Below are 17,784 nucleotides of genomic sequence, written 5' to 3' on the forward strand. Positions count from 1 at the left end.
TGATTGTTCAGCAAGAAAAAAAAAGCCCGGAAGAGATTCACCAGGATAAATCAGAATCTGATTCGTTATCACTGACGCATGACGAGAAATTTGTTGTTTTGCAGCAGCAGTACCGTGCATAGGTGTTGCCTGGAATGGAGGGCTGCAGTTATAAGGAGAGATTGGATAGGCTGGGTTTATTCTTCCTGGAGTATCGGAGGCTGAGGGATGACCTTGTAGAGGTTTATGAGAGTATCAGGGGCTAGGTGGTCAGAATCTTTTTCCCAGGACAAGGGAGTCTATAAACTGGAGGGCACAGGTTTAAGGTGAGAGGGGAGAAATTTAAAGGAGATCTGAGGAGTCATTTTTTCGCACAGAGGGTGGTGAATATCTGGAACGAGCTGGTAGTGGAGGCAGATACTATTACAGCATTTAAAAAGTGTTTGGGAAAAGAGGCTTTATGCGAGCAAATTGGATTCGAGTAGATGGGCATCGTAATTGGCGTGGACAAGGTGGGCTGAAATGGCCCTCCTGCTGATGTAAGCACCTTGGAACACTTTGCTACATTAAAGATGCTATATAAATGCAAGTTATTGGCAGCATCGAGGAAAGGGGATGGGGCACAAGGTGTACGATGCTGATTAGAGTTTCTGGGAAATGAGTCAGTCTGTTTACATGAGTAGCGACAATGTTGTGTACAGTCCCCGCAGTAAACTGGGAATGATGCTTTCATCACTGATTTCCGGAATGGGTGAGGTCTTGATGTTCTTGCCCTGGATCTCCTGTGTTTCCTGTTGACTAGCGCAAAGTCCAACCCCTGGGTGAGCTCGTGGGTTCAGTCTCTGGACTGTCAGAAGCAGTTGCTGTTATCAGATTATTCCAAGGACTCTCACTCACCAAAGCAGCTTCCAATTTGTCGCTCTTCAGCAGGGAGGGAGATGACTGTATTGACATAACCTGCGCCGCCACCCCCCCCCCCCCCGACTAAGGCTTATGTTAGCTGGGAGCGCCTCAGTGATCGTACAGCAAAAGTAACCAGTACACAGAAAGGGTCTTTAGTGCTCCATTTTAACACACCATGACCCAAGGCTGTGTCTGTGTGTGTGTGTGTGTGTGCGTGTGTGTACGTTACTTAAAGATTCACTGATATTGTAACACGAGAACCCTTGTACACTCTGCCTCACTGACTGAGATGGAGAAACGTTCCTAGAGGAACTTTGGTTGTGTCGTTAGACTGCTAAAGCATATTTGTGAATTCTTTAAATAATGCAGTGATTCTTTTCAATTGCTGGAACACAGCAGTCATGGGACGTGTTCCTTGAGCGCACCGGGTAAGACGGGCATGGGGATGGAGCAGTTGTTCGACTGGATCTGTGGGTTTGTGTGCCTTGGCTGGCTCCGCCCCAGCAGATCATGTTCGGGGTCAAACGTAGGTAATGGGTATGGGGGATGAAGGACCCACCTCCATCCCCTGCCTCCCTCAGGGGGTGGGGGGGAGCGGGGGGAGACCCACACCCTTGCTCTCTCCACTAACTGTGGCGGCACGGTAGCGTAGCAGTTAGCGCGATGCTATTACAGCGCCAGCGATCGGGGTTCGATTCCCGTCGCTGTCTGTAAGGAGTTTGTACGTTTCCCCCCTTGTCTGCGTGGGTTTCCTCCGGGTGCTCCGGTTTCCTCCGGGTGCTCCAGTTTCCTCCCACATTTCCAACGATGTACGGGTAGGTTAATATGGGGGTTTAAAATGGGCGGCGTGGACTCGTTGGGCCGTAAGGGCCTGTTGCCATGCTGTAAATAAAATTTAAAAAAATTTTAATGTGAGCAGCAGCTTTGATTCATTTGGTGCTTCGAACAGAGTGAAACTCTGGCACTTAACAGAAGTGTCATTGAATAACATTTGTCAGTGAGCCACCTTTAATTCACCTGGCCAAAGGTTTATCCCAAAGAAAACCGAAGAACTTCTCAACAGGAGGAAAGTGTTGCTGAGTTGTATAGAAATGAGGCACAGAAAACAGGCCCTTCAGCCCATCGAGTCTCTGCCAACCAACGAGCACCAATTCTTTCACTAATCCTGCCCTCACTCATTTTCTTCTCCACTCGTTCCCATTGACTCCCCCCAGATTCCACCCCTCACTCACACACAGTGGCCAATTAACCTACTGACCCGCGCAGCCTCAGAATAGAAGGATGTCCCTTTAGAACTGAGATGAAGAGGAATTTCTTCAGCCAGAGGGTGGTGAATCTGTTGCCACGGAGGGCTGTGGAGGCCGAGTCATTGGGTGTATTTAAAGCGGAGGTTGATAGGTTCTTGATTAGTAAGGGTGTCAAAGGTTAAGGGGAGAAGGCAGGGGAATGGGGTTGAGAGGGGAAAATAAATCAGCCATGATCGAATGGTGGAGCAGACTCGATGGGCTGAATGGCCTAATTCTCCTCCTGTCTTATGGTCTTATCCTTGGGATGTGGGAGGAAACTGGAGCACCCTGGGGAGACCCACGTAGTCACTGGGAGAACGTGCAAACTCCACACAGACAGCACCCGAGGCGGCAACAGCATCTCTGTCAGCTGTGACATCATGGAACAGTGGCTTTTGAGAGGGCGTTGGAGGGCTTGGGTGTCCTGGCTGGGTGGGAAGGGTTATTGGGAGAAAGCTGGAACAGATGACTAGGTGTGGTTATGCCGAAAGGATCGGTCCAATGGGCCAAATGGCCTACTCCTCCCACTTCCAGTACTTCTAAGTAAACAGGAGCACGGGGACGTCCGGTCAGAGTTGGCACCAAAGACCGGCTTCGGGAAGTGATGTGAAACGGGAAGCTGCCCCGGTAATGCCTCCTCTTCCTCCCTAGGCTTCGCCGGGCCTCGGATGGAGAAGCCGCTTTGACCACCGGTCACTGCCCTTCTCGGCCTTCCTGACGGACAGTTTTGGGAGGCAGCATAGTTACCTGAGGATCTCGCTTACCGAAAAGTGCAACCTGCGATGTAAGTCTCCCCTCGCCCCCTTCAAATCCCCGTGGCTCGCTCACTCGAGTCTCGGTCCGGATGTGGGACTGCGGCATTCTGGATCCTGCGCTCTTTTGGATTGAACAGCAAAGTAGGAAGGAAAATGTGATGTTAGAGGATAAAGTCAGCTAAGCAGCAGATGCAGTCGAAGCTCCCTCCCTGAGACTGTAATTGGTTTATTATTGATACAGTGGGGAAAAACTGTTTTGCGCACCATCCCGACAGATCATTTCATACGTATGTACAACAAGAAGTACAAAAGGGGGGGGGGGTAAGGCAATGCAGAATATAGTGTTACAGAGAAAGTGTAGTGCAGGCAGACAATAAGGTGCAAGGGCCATGATAAGGTAGATTGGAAGATCGAGAGTCATTCTTTAGCATGTGAGAGATCCATTCAAGAGTAATTGACAGTGGGGTAGAAGCTGTTCTTGATCCTGATGGTACGTGCTTTCAGGCTTTTGAATCTTCTGCCCGATTGGGGGGGGAGAGGGAGGAGAAGAAAGAATGACCGGGGTGGGAGGGGTCCTTGATTACATTGGCTGCTTTCCTGAGGCTGCGGGAAGTGTAGACGGAGTCAACGGAGGGGAGGCTGGTTTGCCTGATGGACTGAGCTGCGTCCACAACTCTCCGCAGTTTTTTGCCGTCTCTGGCAGAGCAGTTGCCGTGCCAAGCCGTGATGCATCCGGATAGGATGCTTTTTATGGTGCATCTGTTTAAAAAAAAATTGGTGAGGGTCATGGGGGACGTACCGAATGTGGTCCTTGTGTGCTGGGTCCCAGGTTAATCCCCTTCCCTACACTTTGTCCCGGAAGGATTAAGTTGCTGGCCCCACTCTGTGGTCCATCAAGCATGGCAGTGGGTCAGAGTCAGCACCAAGGTCAGACCACAGAAGTGCTTTCGCTTGTCCAAACGTTATTGAAATACAGCCCACCCCACACCAGTCCTGCCTCGCCCCCCTTGGTGCTCAGTCGGCATCAGGTAATGCGAATGAGGTGAAAGATCGAGCCTGCAGAAGTTTACTGCCCACAAAGGGTTAAAAAGCCCCGGCGACTAGGGACCAGGGTGGGATTGAACTGCTGACTGCTGTTGGTAATTTCTCTCCCTGGGGACACGAGCACTGATTTGTCTCCCTCGGGATCTGCCTGTACCCCAGCTGGACACTGGCAATCCCTGGGGCCTAGTTTACACCCCTATGTCCTCCCCACCCTCCCCGGGACCTTGTTCCCTTCCAGCAGTGAAGCTAACAGTATGTGCAGTGCTGGTAGATTGGTCGTCCCGATCCTAGTGGTGCCCTGATTTGAGTGGGTCGTGACCCGTCCTGTGTTAGAGTCCTACAGCACGGAAGCAGGCCCTTCAGTGCAATGGGTCCATGCTGTCCGAGTTGCCCATCGAAGCTAGTCCTACCTGCCCGCATTTGGCCCACGTCCCTCTAAACCTTGGAGACACCAGAGATGGCAGACGCTGGAACCTGGAGCAACAGACAATCTGCTGGAGGGACTCAGCAGGTCGAGCAGCATCTGTGGAGGGGGGTGAGGAATTGTCGACCTGATGCAGGGTTTCGACCTGAAATGTCGACAGTTCCTTCCCAGTCACAGATGCTGCTCAACCCACTGAGTTCCTCCAGCAGATTGTTTGTTACTCCACTTAATTCTTTCCTATCCATTTACCTGTCTAAGTGTCTTTTTTAAATATTGTACCTGTCTCAACCACTTCCTCTGGCAGCTCATTTCATACACATCACCCTTTGCATCAAGAAGTTGCCCCCTCAGGTCCCTTTTCAAATTCTTTCCCCTCTCCCCTTAAACCTATGCCCCCTAGTTTTTGCAGTGACCCGGGTTCGATTCCAGCTGCTGTCTGCGAGGAGTTTGTACGTTCTCCCCGTGTCTGCGTGGATTTCCTCCGGGTGCTCCGGTTTCCTCCCACATTCCAAAAGGCGTACGGGTTAGGAAGTTGTGGGCATGCTATGTTGGCGCCGGAAGCGTGGCCACACTTACGGGGCTGCCCCCAGAACACTCTACGCAAAAAGATGCATTTTACTGTGTGTTTCGAGGTACATGTGACTGATAAAGATAATAGATAACTTTATTAGTCACATGTACCTTGAAACACACAGTAAAATGAATCTTTTGTGTAGTGTACCTTATCTTATCTTTTGATCTTCCCAACCCTGGGGAAAAGTACTGTGCACCTTCACCCTATCTATGCCCCTCATGATGTTATAACCTCCACAAGGCCACCCCTCATTCTCCTTGCGCTCCAAGGACTAAAGTCCTAGCCCACCCAACCTTTTTGGATAACTCAGGCCCTCAAGTCCTGGCAGCAACCTCGTAAATCTTCTTTGCACTCTTTCCAGCGTAACGACGTCTTTCCTATAACAGGGTGACCAAAACTGCGCTTCTCTTTAATGGCTTCTCACCCAGAAAAAGCTGCAATGCGTACCTTCATTGCTCAGTTACTTCTCTCCTGTTGTATCGTCCCTGTTCTGCTGTCCACAGCTACACCACTCCACAGCGGCACAGTGGTGCAATTAGCAAAGCTGCTGCCTCGCGGCTCCGGAGACCCGGGTTCACTCCTGACCTCGGGTGCTGTCTGCGCGTGGAGTTTGCATGTTCTCCCTGTGACCATGTGGGTTTCTCCTGGGTGCTCTCGTTTACCTCTCGCATCCCAACGACGTGTGGGTCAGTAGGCTAATTGGATGCTGTAAGTTGCCTTGAGTGTATAGGTGAGCAGTAGAATCTGGGGGAGTTGATGGGGATGTGGGAGGAATAAAGCATGGGTTAGTATAGGATTAGTGTCAGCTCTTTAAAAACTCTGGTTAGACCACACTTAGAGTACTGTATCCCGTTCTGGTCGCCTCATTATAAGAAGGACGTGGAAGCATTGGGAAGGGTGCGGAGGAGATTTACCAGGATGCTGCTTGGTTTAGAGAGTATGCATTATGAGGAGAGACTAAGGGAGCTACGTCTTTACTCTTTGGAGAGAAGGAGGATGAGAGGAGATGTGATAGAGGTGTACAAAATATTAAGAGGAATAGATAGAGGAGACAGCCAGCACCTCTTTCCCAGGGAATCAATGCTCAATACAAAAGGGCATGGCTTTAATGTAATGGGTGGGAAGTTCAAGGGAGGTTGTTTACCCAGAGAGTGGTTGGGGCATGGAATGTGCTGCCTGGGATGGTGATGGAGGCAGGTACATTGGTCAGTTTCAAGAGATTGCTGGATAAGTATGTGGAGGAATTTAAAATAGAGGGATATGTGGGAGGAAGGGGTTAGATAGACTTGGGTGAGGTTTAAAGGTTGGCACAACATTGTGGGCCGAAGGGCCTGTATTGTGCTGTACTGTTCTATGATGGTGTCAATGGGTGGTTGATGGTCAGCATGAGCTTGATGGGCTGAAGGGCCCTGTTTCCGTGCTGTCAGACTACGGCTCTGACATTTGTGCACACTGCCTGTTTCTGCCTCCTCCCCTGTAGGTCAGTACTGCATGCCCCAGGACGGGGTGAAGCTAACCCCCAGGACGCAGCTGCTCACCACGGAGGAGATCGTCACCCTGGCGGGGCTCTTTGTGCGGGAGGGGGTGGATAAGATCCGCCTGACGGGAGGCGAGCCACTAATCAGGCCTGACGTGGTGGAGATCGTGGGTAAGTCTCCGATTGGTGCAGGACTCCCCCCTCCACTTCTGCTTCCTGAGCCTTGCCCCAGAGTCGAACAGGAAGGAATTAACAAACAACTTGACCCGCTGGAGTTGTCCAGCAACCTCCCAGCTGGTGCGCAGTAGCTGATAGCCAATGAATGCATGCCTGGTCAGCAATGCCCATATGCCTGGTCTGAATAGTGACCGAGCAAATATTTATTGTCAGTGCTGTGGCAGAAATGAGTTGGAGATGAGATCATAAGACCTGGACAAATCAGCGTCGTGCAGAAAGTCAATCTGGAGAGCAACATGATCTGTTTACTGTCTGGTGGAAATGCCAGCTACAGCAACTTCTCCCAGTGCATGTGAGGTAACTTCTCTGGAGGAATGGAAGGTGTAGAGGATAGCACCAGATAAATTCTTTGCATGAATTTGATTTGGTGCCTTACAGCGGTCTCCAAGCTTGACTGACAGGAGATTGAACCAGTCACCTCTCTGCATGAGTTTAACCTCAGTGGTTTACAACAGCCACCAAGTTTGATTGACAGTGAGCCAATCGCTACTCTGAATGAATTTGATATGGCCGTTTACAGCAGTTGCCAAGCTTGACTAACGGGATTGAACCAATCATCTCTCTGCATGAATTTGATCTCAGCAGCTTACAGCTGTCGCCAGGTTTGATTGACAGTGATTGAGCCAATCATCTCCTCCCCAACTGGCAGTGGTCCTGTGGCTAAATGCGGGCACAAGATAATAACAAGTTCGTCTCTAGTCAAATCATTGCAAGTTCAGGGGTCACTGGAAGTCAATTATGTGAACCTAGGTGCAGTGCCCATGGCTCCATTGTGGGAGAAGCTGTCATCGGAGAGAACTGAAGGTGCAGCCTCATTTGCCCTGTTGGGTGGACATAAAGGATCCCATTGGTAATGTTCAGGCGATCGCCAAGCTTGACTGACAGGGGATTGAACCAATAATCTCAATGCACAAATTTAACCTCGGCGAGGTACAGTAGAGAGGGACAGAGGAAGCTCCCACCACTGCCATCCTGGCCGGATGAGTCTCTCAGCAGATTTCTTCTTAGCCACTCCTGATTGGCTTGCTGGCTTGTGGGATCTTGCTGTGCTTGCCTCGCGCGCTCTGCAATTCCATAGTTGCACGGCATTGAAATGGGCCCTTTGGCCCAGCACATCCATGCCAACCCTCAAGTACCCATCTATCCTTGTTCTGCTTACCAGCCCTTGGTCTGTAGCCTTCTATGCCTTGGTGATTCAAGTGCTTGAGAAGCAAAGGACTGCGGATGCTGGAATCGAGTCTAATTCGAGTGCTTGTCCAGATACTTAGTTGTAGAGTAATACAGCACAGAAACAGGCCCTTCAGTCCAACTCGTTCATGCCAATCAAGGTGCCCATCTAAGCTAGTCCATTCCCCCATATTTGGTCCATATCCCTCTAAACTTTTCCTATCCATGTAGCTATCCAACTGTCTTTTAAATGTCTTTTTAACCTCATCAATATTGTGAGAGTACCTTCCTCTATCACCTGGATATGCAGAGGCTGCTACAATCATTAACTTTGAAGATTTTCTGATGGAATTTTCGCAGGGAGTTTAGGCTTGGTGAGTTCTATCGTTGTTTGACAGCTTGGGAAAAATGCACAAGGTCACACTACCGAGGTGAGGACTATGGCAAGGAGCTCCAGAGAAGGCTGACAGGATAGGATGTGAAGGGGGAACCTATCAAAGGATATGACAGTCCTCGGCCTCCTCCTCTGCCAGGAGAATTCCAAGCGTAAACTGGAGGAACAGCACCTCATTTTCCATCTTGGAACTTGCAGCCCAGCGGCATGAATATTGAATTCTCCCACTTTAGGTAATCCTCACCCCCACCTTCCCCACAACACCCCACCCCACCATGCTGCTTCTCTTCCCTTTCTAGCCTCTTCTTATTTCTTCTTTTCCTCTCTCTTCTTACCTTTGACCCATCCCCCGGTGGATCTGCCCTCCGTCCTCCCCCGCACCTGCCATCACTATCTTACCTGCATCTGCCTATCACCACCCTGTGCCCACCCCACCTCCCCTCTTCTGTCCACCTATCACTGCTCTGCTTGTCCCTTATATATTGGGCTTCCCTTTTCCTATCTTCAGTCCTGAAGAAGGGTCCTGACCCGAAACGTTGACCGCCTGCTTTTCTCTACGGATGCTGCCCGCCTGCTGAGTTCCTCCAGTGTCATGTTTTCATCTATCAAAGGATAAAACTGCCAATTCTCCAGCAGATGTCCACTCCTGCCTATCCCATTTACTTGGTCCTCCTTTCAGTGGTCAGGAAACCCTACAACTACATGTCAATGCTCCAGCAATCCAGATACTGATGCCTCTCTTCCCGCTGCCCCCAAGTCCTGATCCTGGTTCCCCTTGCCTCTGGTGCCTGATCCTCTATTCGTGTTGCAGGAACCCAGGACTTGTCACGGACGTGACTGCAACCAGGTTCTCCGATGTCGACGAGGCCACTGGGGATTCTGGTGGGACAACAGTGAAGCTCTGATGCTCCCTGCCCCATTCGACTGCAGCCAGACCTTGGGTCACTTTCGGCTGCGCCCAGGATAAATCCGTGCTCCTGATACACTGGCCTGCCTTTTGCACTTGGGATCAGGAGACTCCAGAGTGTGGGACTGGTATCCGGAAGCACAGGGAATGTCAGCTAATGCAAGATGTCCGTCACAGATCTCGGAGCGCGTGTCATCACATGCGCCAGAACAGCTCCACCCCAGCTTACAAGCGCCCAATCTGTGTACGTGCGAGCGGACATTTGGGAGACCGGCGGGATGGATTTGCCAGATGCTACGGGGCTGCAGGCATCTCCTGCCGTGTGGGAACTTGGTTTGTGGCCGCACTTCTGACTCGCGAACTGTCTGGGTTACAAGCGGTTCACGGGAATGGAGCCCTATCGTAACCTGGGGATGGCCTGTATTTCACTACCAAAGTGGCAAAGGTGCACTCACGAAGAAAGTTGGCATCCCTGGAGAGAAACAAGAGCTAACGTGGACTGAACCGTCAGATCTGTTTCTCCCTCCACAGATACTGCCTGACTTGCATAGAACAGTACAGCACAGGAACAGGCCCTTTGGCCCACAATATCTGTGCTGACCACGATGCCAAATTAAACTAAACCTCTTCTGCCTGCACATGATCCATATTCGTAAGACGTAGGAGCAGAATGAGGCCATTCTGCCCATTGAGTCTGTTCTGCCATTCGATCATGGCTGATTTTATTTTTCCCTCTCAACCCCCATTCTCCAGCCTTCTCCCCATGACCTTTGACACACTGACTAATCAAGAACCTATCAACCTCCGTTTTAAATATACCCAATGACTTGGCCTCCACAGTCGTCTGTGGCAATGAATTCCACAGATTCACCACCCTCTGGCTGAAGAAATTCCTCCTCATCTCAGTTCTAAAGGTTCATCCTTTTATTCAGAAGCTGTACCCTCTGGTCCTAGGCTCTCCCACTACCAGAAACATCCCTCCATTCCCTGCATATTCGTGTGTCTATCTAAGTGCCTCTATCATATCTGCTTCTACCACTGCCCCTGGAAGCCCGTTCCAGGTACCCACCACTCTGTGTATTTTGAAAAAAAACTTGCTCCACACGTCCTTTAAACTTTCCTCCTTTTACCTTAAATGCACATCCTCTAGTATTTGACATTTCGACCCTGGGTAAAAGATTCTGACTGACTGCCTATCTACGCCTCTCATAATTTTATAAACTTCTAAATTGGCTAATTGGTTTATTAGTGTCACATATACTGACATACAGTTAAAAACTTGTCTTGCATGCAGTTCATACAGAACAATTCATCCTCTCAGCCTCTGCCGCTCCAGAGAAAACAACCCAAGTTTGTCCAACCTATCCTTATAGCTCGTACTGTCTGATCCAGACAGCATCCCAGTAAACTACTTCTTCACACTTTCCAAAGCCCCCACATCCTCCTTATAAAGGAGCAGCCAGACTTGCTGGGTAACTCCCAGCATTTTCTGTTTTTATTTCAGATTTCCAAAATCTGCAGTTTTTTTCGATTTGTTTATGAAGAATTGCTTTGCATTTTAAATGAGAAAAACATCATTTCTGTCTGTCTTAGCTGATTCTGTATCCTCCCAGTGAGGACTGGAGGTGTGGGGGAGGCCGGGTTTCCTATCTGTCGAGTTTCAGCTTGTTCATTGGGTGTAATTTTTTTGCAGCCTCTCCCTCATCCCTCCCATTTTTTCTTTGGCCCAGTTCCCATTGTGGCCACAGGGCATGAGTTGCTTACCTCTGTACCCTGTTCCAGTTCAGCTGCAAGCAGCTTTTCTGGGTGCCGATAAGCCGCTGTAGAACCAGGAAACAGGATGTGGGGTATCGAGAACTTTTGAGTCCGGCAGGAGCTCATAGAAGTTTGAAGGGATCTTTTTTTTCCACCCAGAGAGAGGTGAGCATCTGGAACACACTGCCAGAGAGGATGGTGGAAGCAGCGTCACTGACAGTGTTTAAGAAGTGTCTAAATGCTGCTTCACCACCCTGCGACCCCACTTTCAGGGAACCATGTACTTGTACTCCAACGTGCCTCTGTTCTACAACACATGCCAGGGCCCTACTGTTCACTGTGCAAGTCCTACCCTCATTTGTCTAACCAAAATGCAACACCTCGCACTTAGCTGAGTTAACTTCCATTTGCCATTCCTTGGCCCACTTACCCAGCCGATCAAGATCCCTCTGTAAATCCTGATGACCGTCTCCACTGTCGATGACACCACCTATTTTGGTGTCATCTGCAAATTTACAAATCACACTCTGTACATTCTCATCCAAATCATTTATTATAGATGATAAATAGCAATGGACCTAGCACTGAGCCCTGGGGAACACAACTAGTCACGGGCCTGCAGTCTGGAAAAACAACCTTCCACCATCACCTCCTGCTTCCTACCATCAAGATCCAACTAACTAGCTCTCCCTAGATCCCATGTGATCTCACTTTCCATAGCAGCCTGCCGTGCAGAACCTTATCGAAGGCCTGACTGAAGTCCATATGCAGTTGATGGAAATGTGGGGAGAATAAGATGGGATTAGTGTAAATGGGCGCTGGATAGTCGGCACAGACTTGGTGGGCCGAAGGGCCTGTTTCTGTGCTGTATAGCTCCGTGAAGCGGAGGAAGACAGCACAATGAAAAGCTGCTCGACCAGAGACCAGAAGCACAGACAATTGACCAGGAGTTGGCTGGAGAATTTAAATTCTGTTAATTAAATGGAACTGGAATAATGGCGACTGTGAAGCTCCCAATTGTTGCAAAGCAGTGGTGTGGCAGGTAGTGCTGCTGCCTCTGAGTTTCAGCGACCTGGGTTCAAGCCTGACCTCCGGAGCTGTCTGTGTGAAGTTTGAAGTTCTCCCTGTAATCATCTGGGTGTTCTGCTTCCCTCCCACATCTCAAAGACGTGCGGGTTGGCAGGTTAGTTGGCTGCTGTAAATTGCCCCCCCCCCCCCCCCCCCCCCCCCCCCCCCCCCCCCCCCCCCCCCCCCCCCCCCCCCCCCCCCCCCCCCCCCCCCCCCCCCCCGGTGAGCAGGTGAGTGGTGGGAAGATCGGTGAAGGGGGTTGACGGGAATGCGAGAGGGAATGGGTCGCAGAGAAATAAGTGGGGGTGGGGAAACGGGATTGATGGGAATTGACTGAAACTGCGGCAGCTCGATGGGCTGAATGTCCCCCTTCTCTGCATAAGAAACTGCACCTACATGTGTGCAGAACCACAAAAGTTGCACGTAGGATCTTTTTCTCTGGAGCGTTGGAGGCTGAGGGACGGCCTGGTAGAAGTAGATAAAGTGAGAGGTTTTGATAGAGTAGATGGTCAGTGTCTAAATACTAGTGGGCGTAAATTTAAGGTGCAGGGGGGATTTAAAGGAGATGTACAAGGCAGGTTTTTTTTAAGCAGTGTTGAGTGCCTGGAATGTGCTGCCAGGGGTAGTGGTGGAAGTAGATACGATAACATAAGAAGCATTAGGACAGCTGCACCTACAGACAGGGAATAGAGGGGTAGAGACCATGTAAGATATCTTTGAGTCACATGTACGTCGACACACAGTGAAATGCATCTTTTGCGTAGAGTGTTCTGGGGGCAACCCGCAAGTGTCGCCCTGCTTCTGGTACTGACGTAGCGTGCCCACAACTTCCTAACCCGTCTGACTTTGGAATGTGGGAGGAAACCGGAGCACCCAGAGGAAACCCTCACAGGCACACGGGGAGAACGTACAAACTCCTTACAGACAGCGGGCGGAATTGAACCCAGGTCACTGGCGCTGTAATAGTGTTACGCCAACCGCTGCACTACCGTGCAGGCAGATGTGTAGTTTAAATTGGCATGGTGGTCAGCACAGGCATTGTGGGCCAAAGGGCCTGTGTTGTACTGTTCTGTGTGTGACTCCAGACCCAGAGCCACCCGGTGAATGTAACCATGGTGACTTTCTTGCTTCAGTGACTGCTGGGGGGGGGGGGGGTTGGGTGGTACGCTTGGGTCTGGCCAGTCGTGGAAGAAAATAGAAATGGCATCAAGTTGCTCATTCTGGGTACAGAATGCGTTTCTAACTGGGTGCATTCTGTCTTTTAATCCCCTCTCCACCACTCCTTCCCTTCTCTCCCGCACCTCCTCCCGGTCAAACAGCTCGACTTCACCAACTGGAAAACCTGAAGACGCTCGCCGTCACAACTAATGGCATCAACCTAGCCAAGTTGCTGCCCAGCCTGAAGGAGGCGGGCCTCAACCTCCTCAACGTCAGCCTGGACACCTTGGTCCCTGCCAAGTTTGAGTTCATCACCCGAAGGAGAGGTAAGGGTCTCAAGCTTCTGTGGTTCCCCTGCACGCACTTCCACCACCACCGCATACAGCCGGACCCATAGTCCTCCCAGCCCCAAGTGCGGAGCACTGTTCTGGGGGGCGGGGGGCAGAGGGGGGTTTTGTGTGTGTGTTTGGTAAATTGATTTATTATTGTCACATGTACTGAGGTACAGTGGAAAAACGTGTACTGTTCATATAGATCAATTCATTACAACAGTGCATTGAAGTAGTACAATGGAAAACAATAACAGAATGCAGAATAAAGTGTTACAGTTAGAGTGCAGTGCAGGCAGACAATAAAGTGGAAGGCCATAACGAGATTGATTGTGAGGTCAAGAGTCTATCTTGTACTAGGGAACCGTTCAATCGTCTTGTAACAGTGGGATAGAAGCTGTCCTTGTGCCTGGTGGTATGTGCTTTCAGGCTTTTGTATCTTCTGACCGAGGGGAGAGGAGAGAATGTCCAGGGTGGGTGGGGTCTTTGATTATGGTGGCTGCTGTAACGAGGCAGTGAGAAGTGTAGACAGAGTCCACGGAGAGGAGGCTGGTTTCTGTGATGTGCTGAGCTGTGACTACAACTCTCTGCAGTTTCTTGCAGTCCTGGGCAGAGCAGTTGCCATACCAAGCTGTGGTGCATCCGGGTGGGATGCTTTCTATGGTGCATCGATAAAAATTGGTGAGGGTCAACAGGGACATGCCAAATTTCTTTAGCCTTCTGAGGAAGTAGAGGCGCTGGTGAGCTTCCTTGGCCATAGCGTCTATGTGGTTGGATCAGGACAGGCTATTGGTGATTTTCACTCCTGGGAACTTGAAGCTCTGACAATCTGCCTAGCTTGAAGCTTGGCACTCTGTCGGCTGACACCGCTGGGGGGGGGGGTGCTGATGGGGTGCTGCACTGTCAGAGATGTGGCTTTATTTTGGGGTAAACACAGGTCACAGCTGTTCTTCCCCACAGTAAGCATGAGCATTAGAGGCTTGAAGGAGGGTGGCGTGATTGAGTTATACAGCAGGGAAACAGGCCCTTTGATCCAACGTCCATGCCAACCAAGTTGTCCACTTGAGCTAGTCCCATTTACCTGCTTTTAGGCTCATGTCCCTCCTAAATCTTTTCCAATCCATGTACCTAAATATCTCTCAAACATTTCAATTGTATCTGCCTCTACAGCTACCTCTGGCAGCTCATTCCACATACCCACCACCCTCTCTATGGGGGGAGGGGGGTGGAAAATGTTGCCCCCTCAGGTCCCTCTTTAAAATCTGTCCCATCTCACCTTAAATCTATGCCCTCTAGTTTTCGACACCAACCCTGGGGGGGGGGGGGGGGGGAGGGGAGAAAAGACTGACCATCCACCTTAGTTATGCCCCTTATGATTTTTATAAACCTGTAAGGTCACCCCTTCGATCTCCTTCGCTCCAGGGGAGGAAAGTCCCAGCTTACCTGGCCTCTCCTTGTAGCTCATGCCCTAGTGACGTCCTTGTGAATCATTTTTGCACCCTAATGACATCCTCCCTGTAGCTGAACGGCCAGGACTGCACACAATACTCCAAGTGTGGTCTCACCAAGGACCCGTACAATTGTAACATGACGTCCCAACTCCTGTACTTAATGTCCTAACCGATGAAGGCAAGCGTGCATACCTTCTTCACCACCCTGTCTCCCTGTGTTACCAGTGTGTGTTGGTTGAGCCTTAAATGCCCGAGGAAGTTCCTCTGTGTATGAGTGACTACCAGTGGGCAATAAATGTTACCGGTGACATCTGAATCCTAACAGTGAATTTAAGAAGTGAAGTACGTGTGTGGGACTGCGTGCACGTGGGGCTCTGGAATGTGCACAGGTCGCAGAACTGTGCGTGCATTGCAGGAGACAGAGGACTCTGTGTGTTTGTGCTCCCTTTAGCACACCCTTCTCCTCTTACTTGGCAGTAATCTCTGTGGGTTCATGCACTGGGTCAGCATCTCCATTACTCTTTAACCTTGTAATCATCTCCCAGAACCCATTGTTCTGTAGCCAGCCTGTCTGTGTGCAGAAATGGTTGCTGTGGATACCACTGTAAGGGCTCAACTCTCCTGCGTTTGTGTGTTCCTTGATGCCAGATATCTCTGTCTTTGAAAGCTGTCCCTTGGCCTCTGATAGGGTGCTGGAGTTGCGCAGTGTTACCACGAGGTGCCGCTGTAGGCCTAGTGCTCGAAATGTCCTTCCGTCACCCCAGACAGAATGGCTTCTCCACAGCCTTTGCCCAGCATCCGACCTTCTGCACTGCCTCAGGGAGGGAGCGAGCAGCATGAAACCTGACTCCATCTCTCCTGTATCAGAGACTGAAGGTTCAATTCCCACACACCCTGGTTAATCCCTCCAGTCTCCACCCCCCCCCCACCACCCCACCACCAAGAGAGAGAAGGAGCAGATTTAGTCACAGCGCAGAAACACCCTCTACAACCCATGTTCACACTGACCAAGTACTCATCTATACTCATCCCATTTACCAGCACTTGGCCTATAACCTTGGTAATTTCAAGTGCTCGTCTAGTTACTTAAGTGTTAAGAGACCAAGGGCTGCAGGTACATAGTTCCTGGGTAGACCAGGGTGGTGAAGAAGGCGTTTGGCACACTGGCCTTCATCGGTCAGAGTATTGTGCACAGGAAGTGGGATGTCACGTTAGAGCTGTACAAGACATTAGTGAAACCACACTTGGAGTACTGTGTGCGGTTCTGGTCGTCCTGCTATAGGGTGCAGAGAAAGATTTACCAGGGACTGGAGGTTTTGAATTGCAAGGGAGACTGGACAGGCTAGGACTTGCGTAGGAGGCTGAGGGGTGACCTTACAGAGGTTTATAAAAATTATGAGGGGCATAGATAAGTGAATGGTCAGTCTTTTTTTTTTCCCCCTCAGTCCAAAACTAGAGGGCATAGGTTTAAGGTGAGAGGGGAAATATTTAAAAGGGATTTGAGAGACAACTTTTTCCACATAGAGAGGACATGGAACAAGCTGCCACAGCAAGTGGTTGAGACATGTACACCTACGACATTTAAAAGACGTTCGGATAGGAAAGGTTTAGAGGGATATGGGCAAATGGGACTAGCCCATTCGGGCAACTTGGTCGAGCATGGATGAGTTGGGGCAGAAGGGCTCATTTCCTTGCTGTATTACTCTTAAGTGTTGTGAGGGGTACCTGCCTCCACCACCTCCTCATCCTGAGTCCGACCAACCCTTTGGGTGGAAAAAAAATTTCTTCCTCGGATGCTGTCTAAACCTCTTGCCACTTAGCCTGAAGCTACGCCCTCTACATTTAGCTCTGTGAGGGCCTGATGGAACTTTGATTCCACGGTGCTCCCTTGATAGGGAAGGACATTTGGGTTGTGTGACTGGGGGTTACTCTGATCCCTTGGATTCCAATGTGTTTGGTGTGTTGCCTGTTAGCACCCAGTCCCCCACATGCCCTGAGCACTCAATCAATCCCTCCTGCCCCCATACCACGCACCCAAGTCCTCCCCAGGCACGTCCAGCCATCCTCATTTATAACAGGTCCACTCTCTTGATATCCCCTGCCCCTTCTGCCACTCCGGCTCCCTTTTTCCTCAACACTGGCCCCTCCAGTGCTCCGGACCACCCTGCCGACTGCGCCTCCCTGCCCCCAATCCCCCACCCGTTCTCCAGCACTGGGCAGCTGGTGTGCAGGGCCACGATGGTATCTGCCGCGGCTCCTGCAGCAGGTAGTGCCGCTTTTGTGAGTTGTCCTCGAGCCCAGTTTCTGTTGCTCTTTTCCGCAGGTTTTCACAAGGTGATCGAGGGCATCGACAAAGCCATCGACCTGGGCTACAACCCCGTTAAGGTTAGTCTGACACCATCGGTTTTGGACTTGTGTTGTGTGAACTTTGATCTTTCACCTCAAGTTACCAAGGATAAAATGTGTTAAAAGGAACATAGAACATTACAGGCCCTTCGGCCCATGATGTTATGCTGACATTTTATCCTGCTGTAAGATCTATCTAGCCCTTCCATCTCACATAGCCCTCCATTTTTCTATCATCCATGTGGCTATCTAAGAGTCTCTTAAATGTCCCTGATGTATCTGCCCCCACAACCTCTGCAGGCAGTGCGTTCCACGCACCCACCACTCTCTGTTTCTAAAAAAAAAAACTTGCCTCTTACTTCCCCCTTGCGTATATATTTCTTCAATTACCATAAAATTATGCCCCCTCATATTAGCCATTTTCGCCCTGGGAAAAAGTCTCTGACTGTCTACTTGATCTATTCCTCTTATCATCTTGTACACCTCTATCAAGTCTCCTCTCATCCTCCTTCTCTCCAAAGAGAAAAGCC

The 17,784-nt window shown here is 50.3% G+C and overlaps 1 protein-coding gene across 6 annotated transcripts in view; it reads left to right on the forward strand.

Annotated features, from left to right (window-relative positions):
- mocs1 (molybdenum cofactor synthesis 1) overlaps window positions 1-17,784 on the forward strand; it is a 56,978-nt gene that overhangs the window by 10,540 nt on the left and 28,654 nt on the right. For all 6 annotated transcript variants that reach the window (XM_052024339.1, XM_052024336.1, XM_052024337.1 and 3 more), the window contains exons 2-5: window positions 2,820-2,952; window positions 6,446-6,613; window positions 13,290-13,454; window positions 17,232-17,293. In XM_052024339.1, the coding sequence (XP_051880299.1) occupies window positions 6,457-6,613; window positions 13,290-13,454; window positions 17,232-17,293 (384 nt within the window). In that variant the 5' untranslated portion in view covers window positions 2,820-2,952; window positions 6,446-6,456. The remainder of the gene's footprint in view (window positions 1-2,819; window positions 2,953-6,445; window positions 6,614-13,289; window positions 13,455-17,231; window positions 17,294-17,784) is intronic.

The sequence above is a fragment of the Pristis pectinata genome, chromosome 10 (genome assembly GCF_009764475.1).
Source record: "Pristis pectinata isolate sPriPec2 chromosome 10, sPriPec2.1.pri, whole genome shotgun sequence".
Taxonomy (NCBI): Eukaryota; Metazoa; Chordata; class Chondrichthyes; order Rhinopristiformes; family Pristidae; genus Pristis; species Pristis pectinata.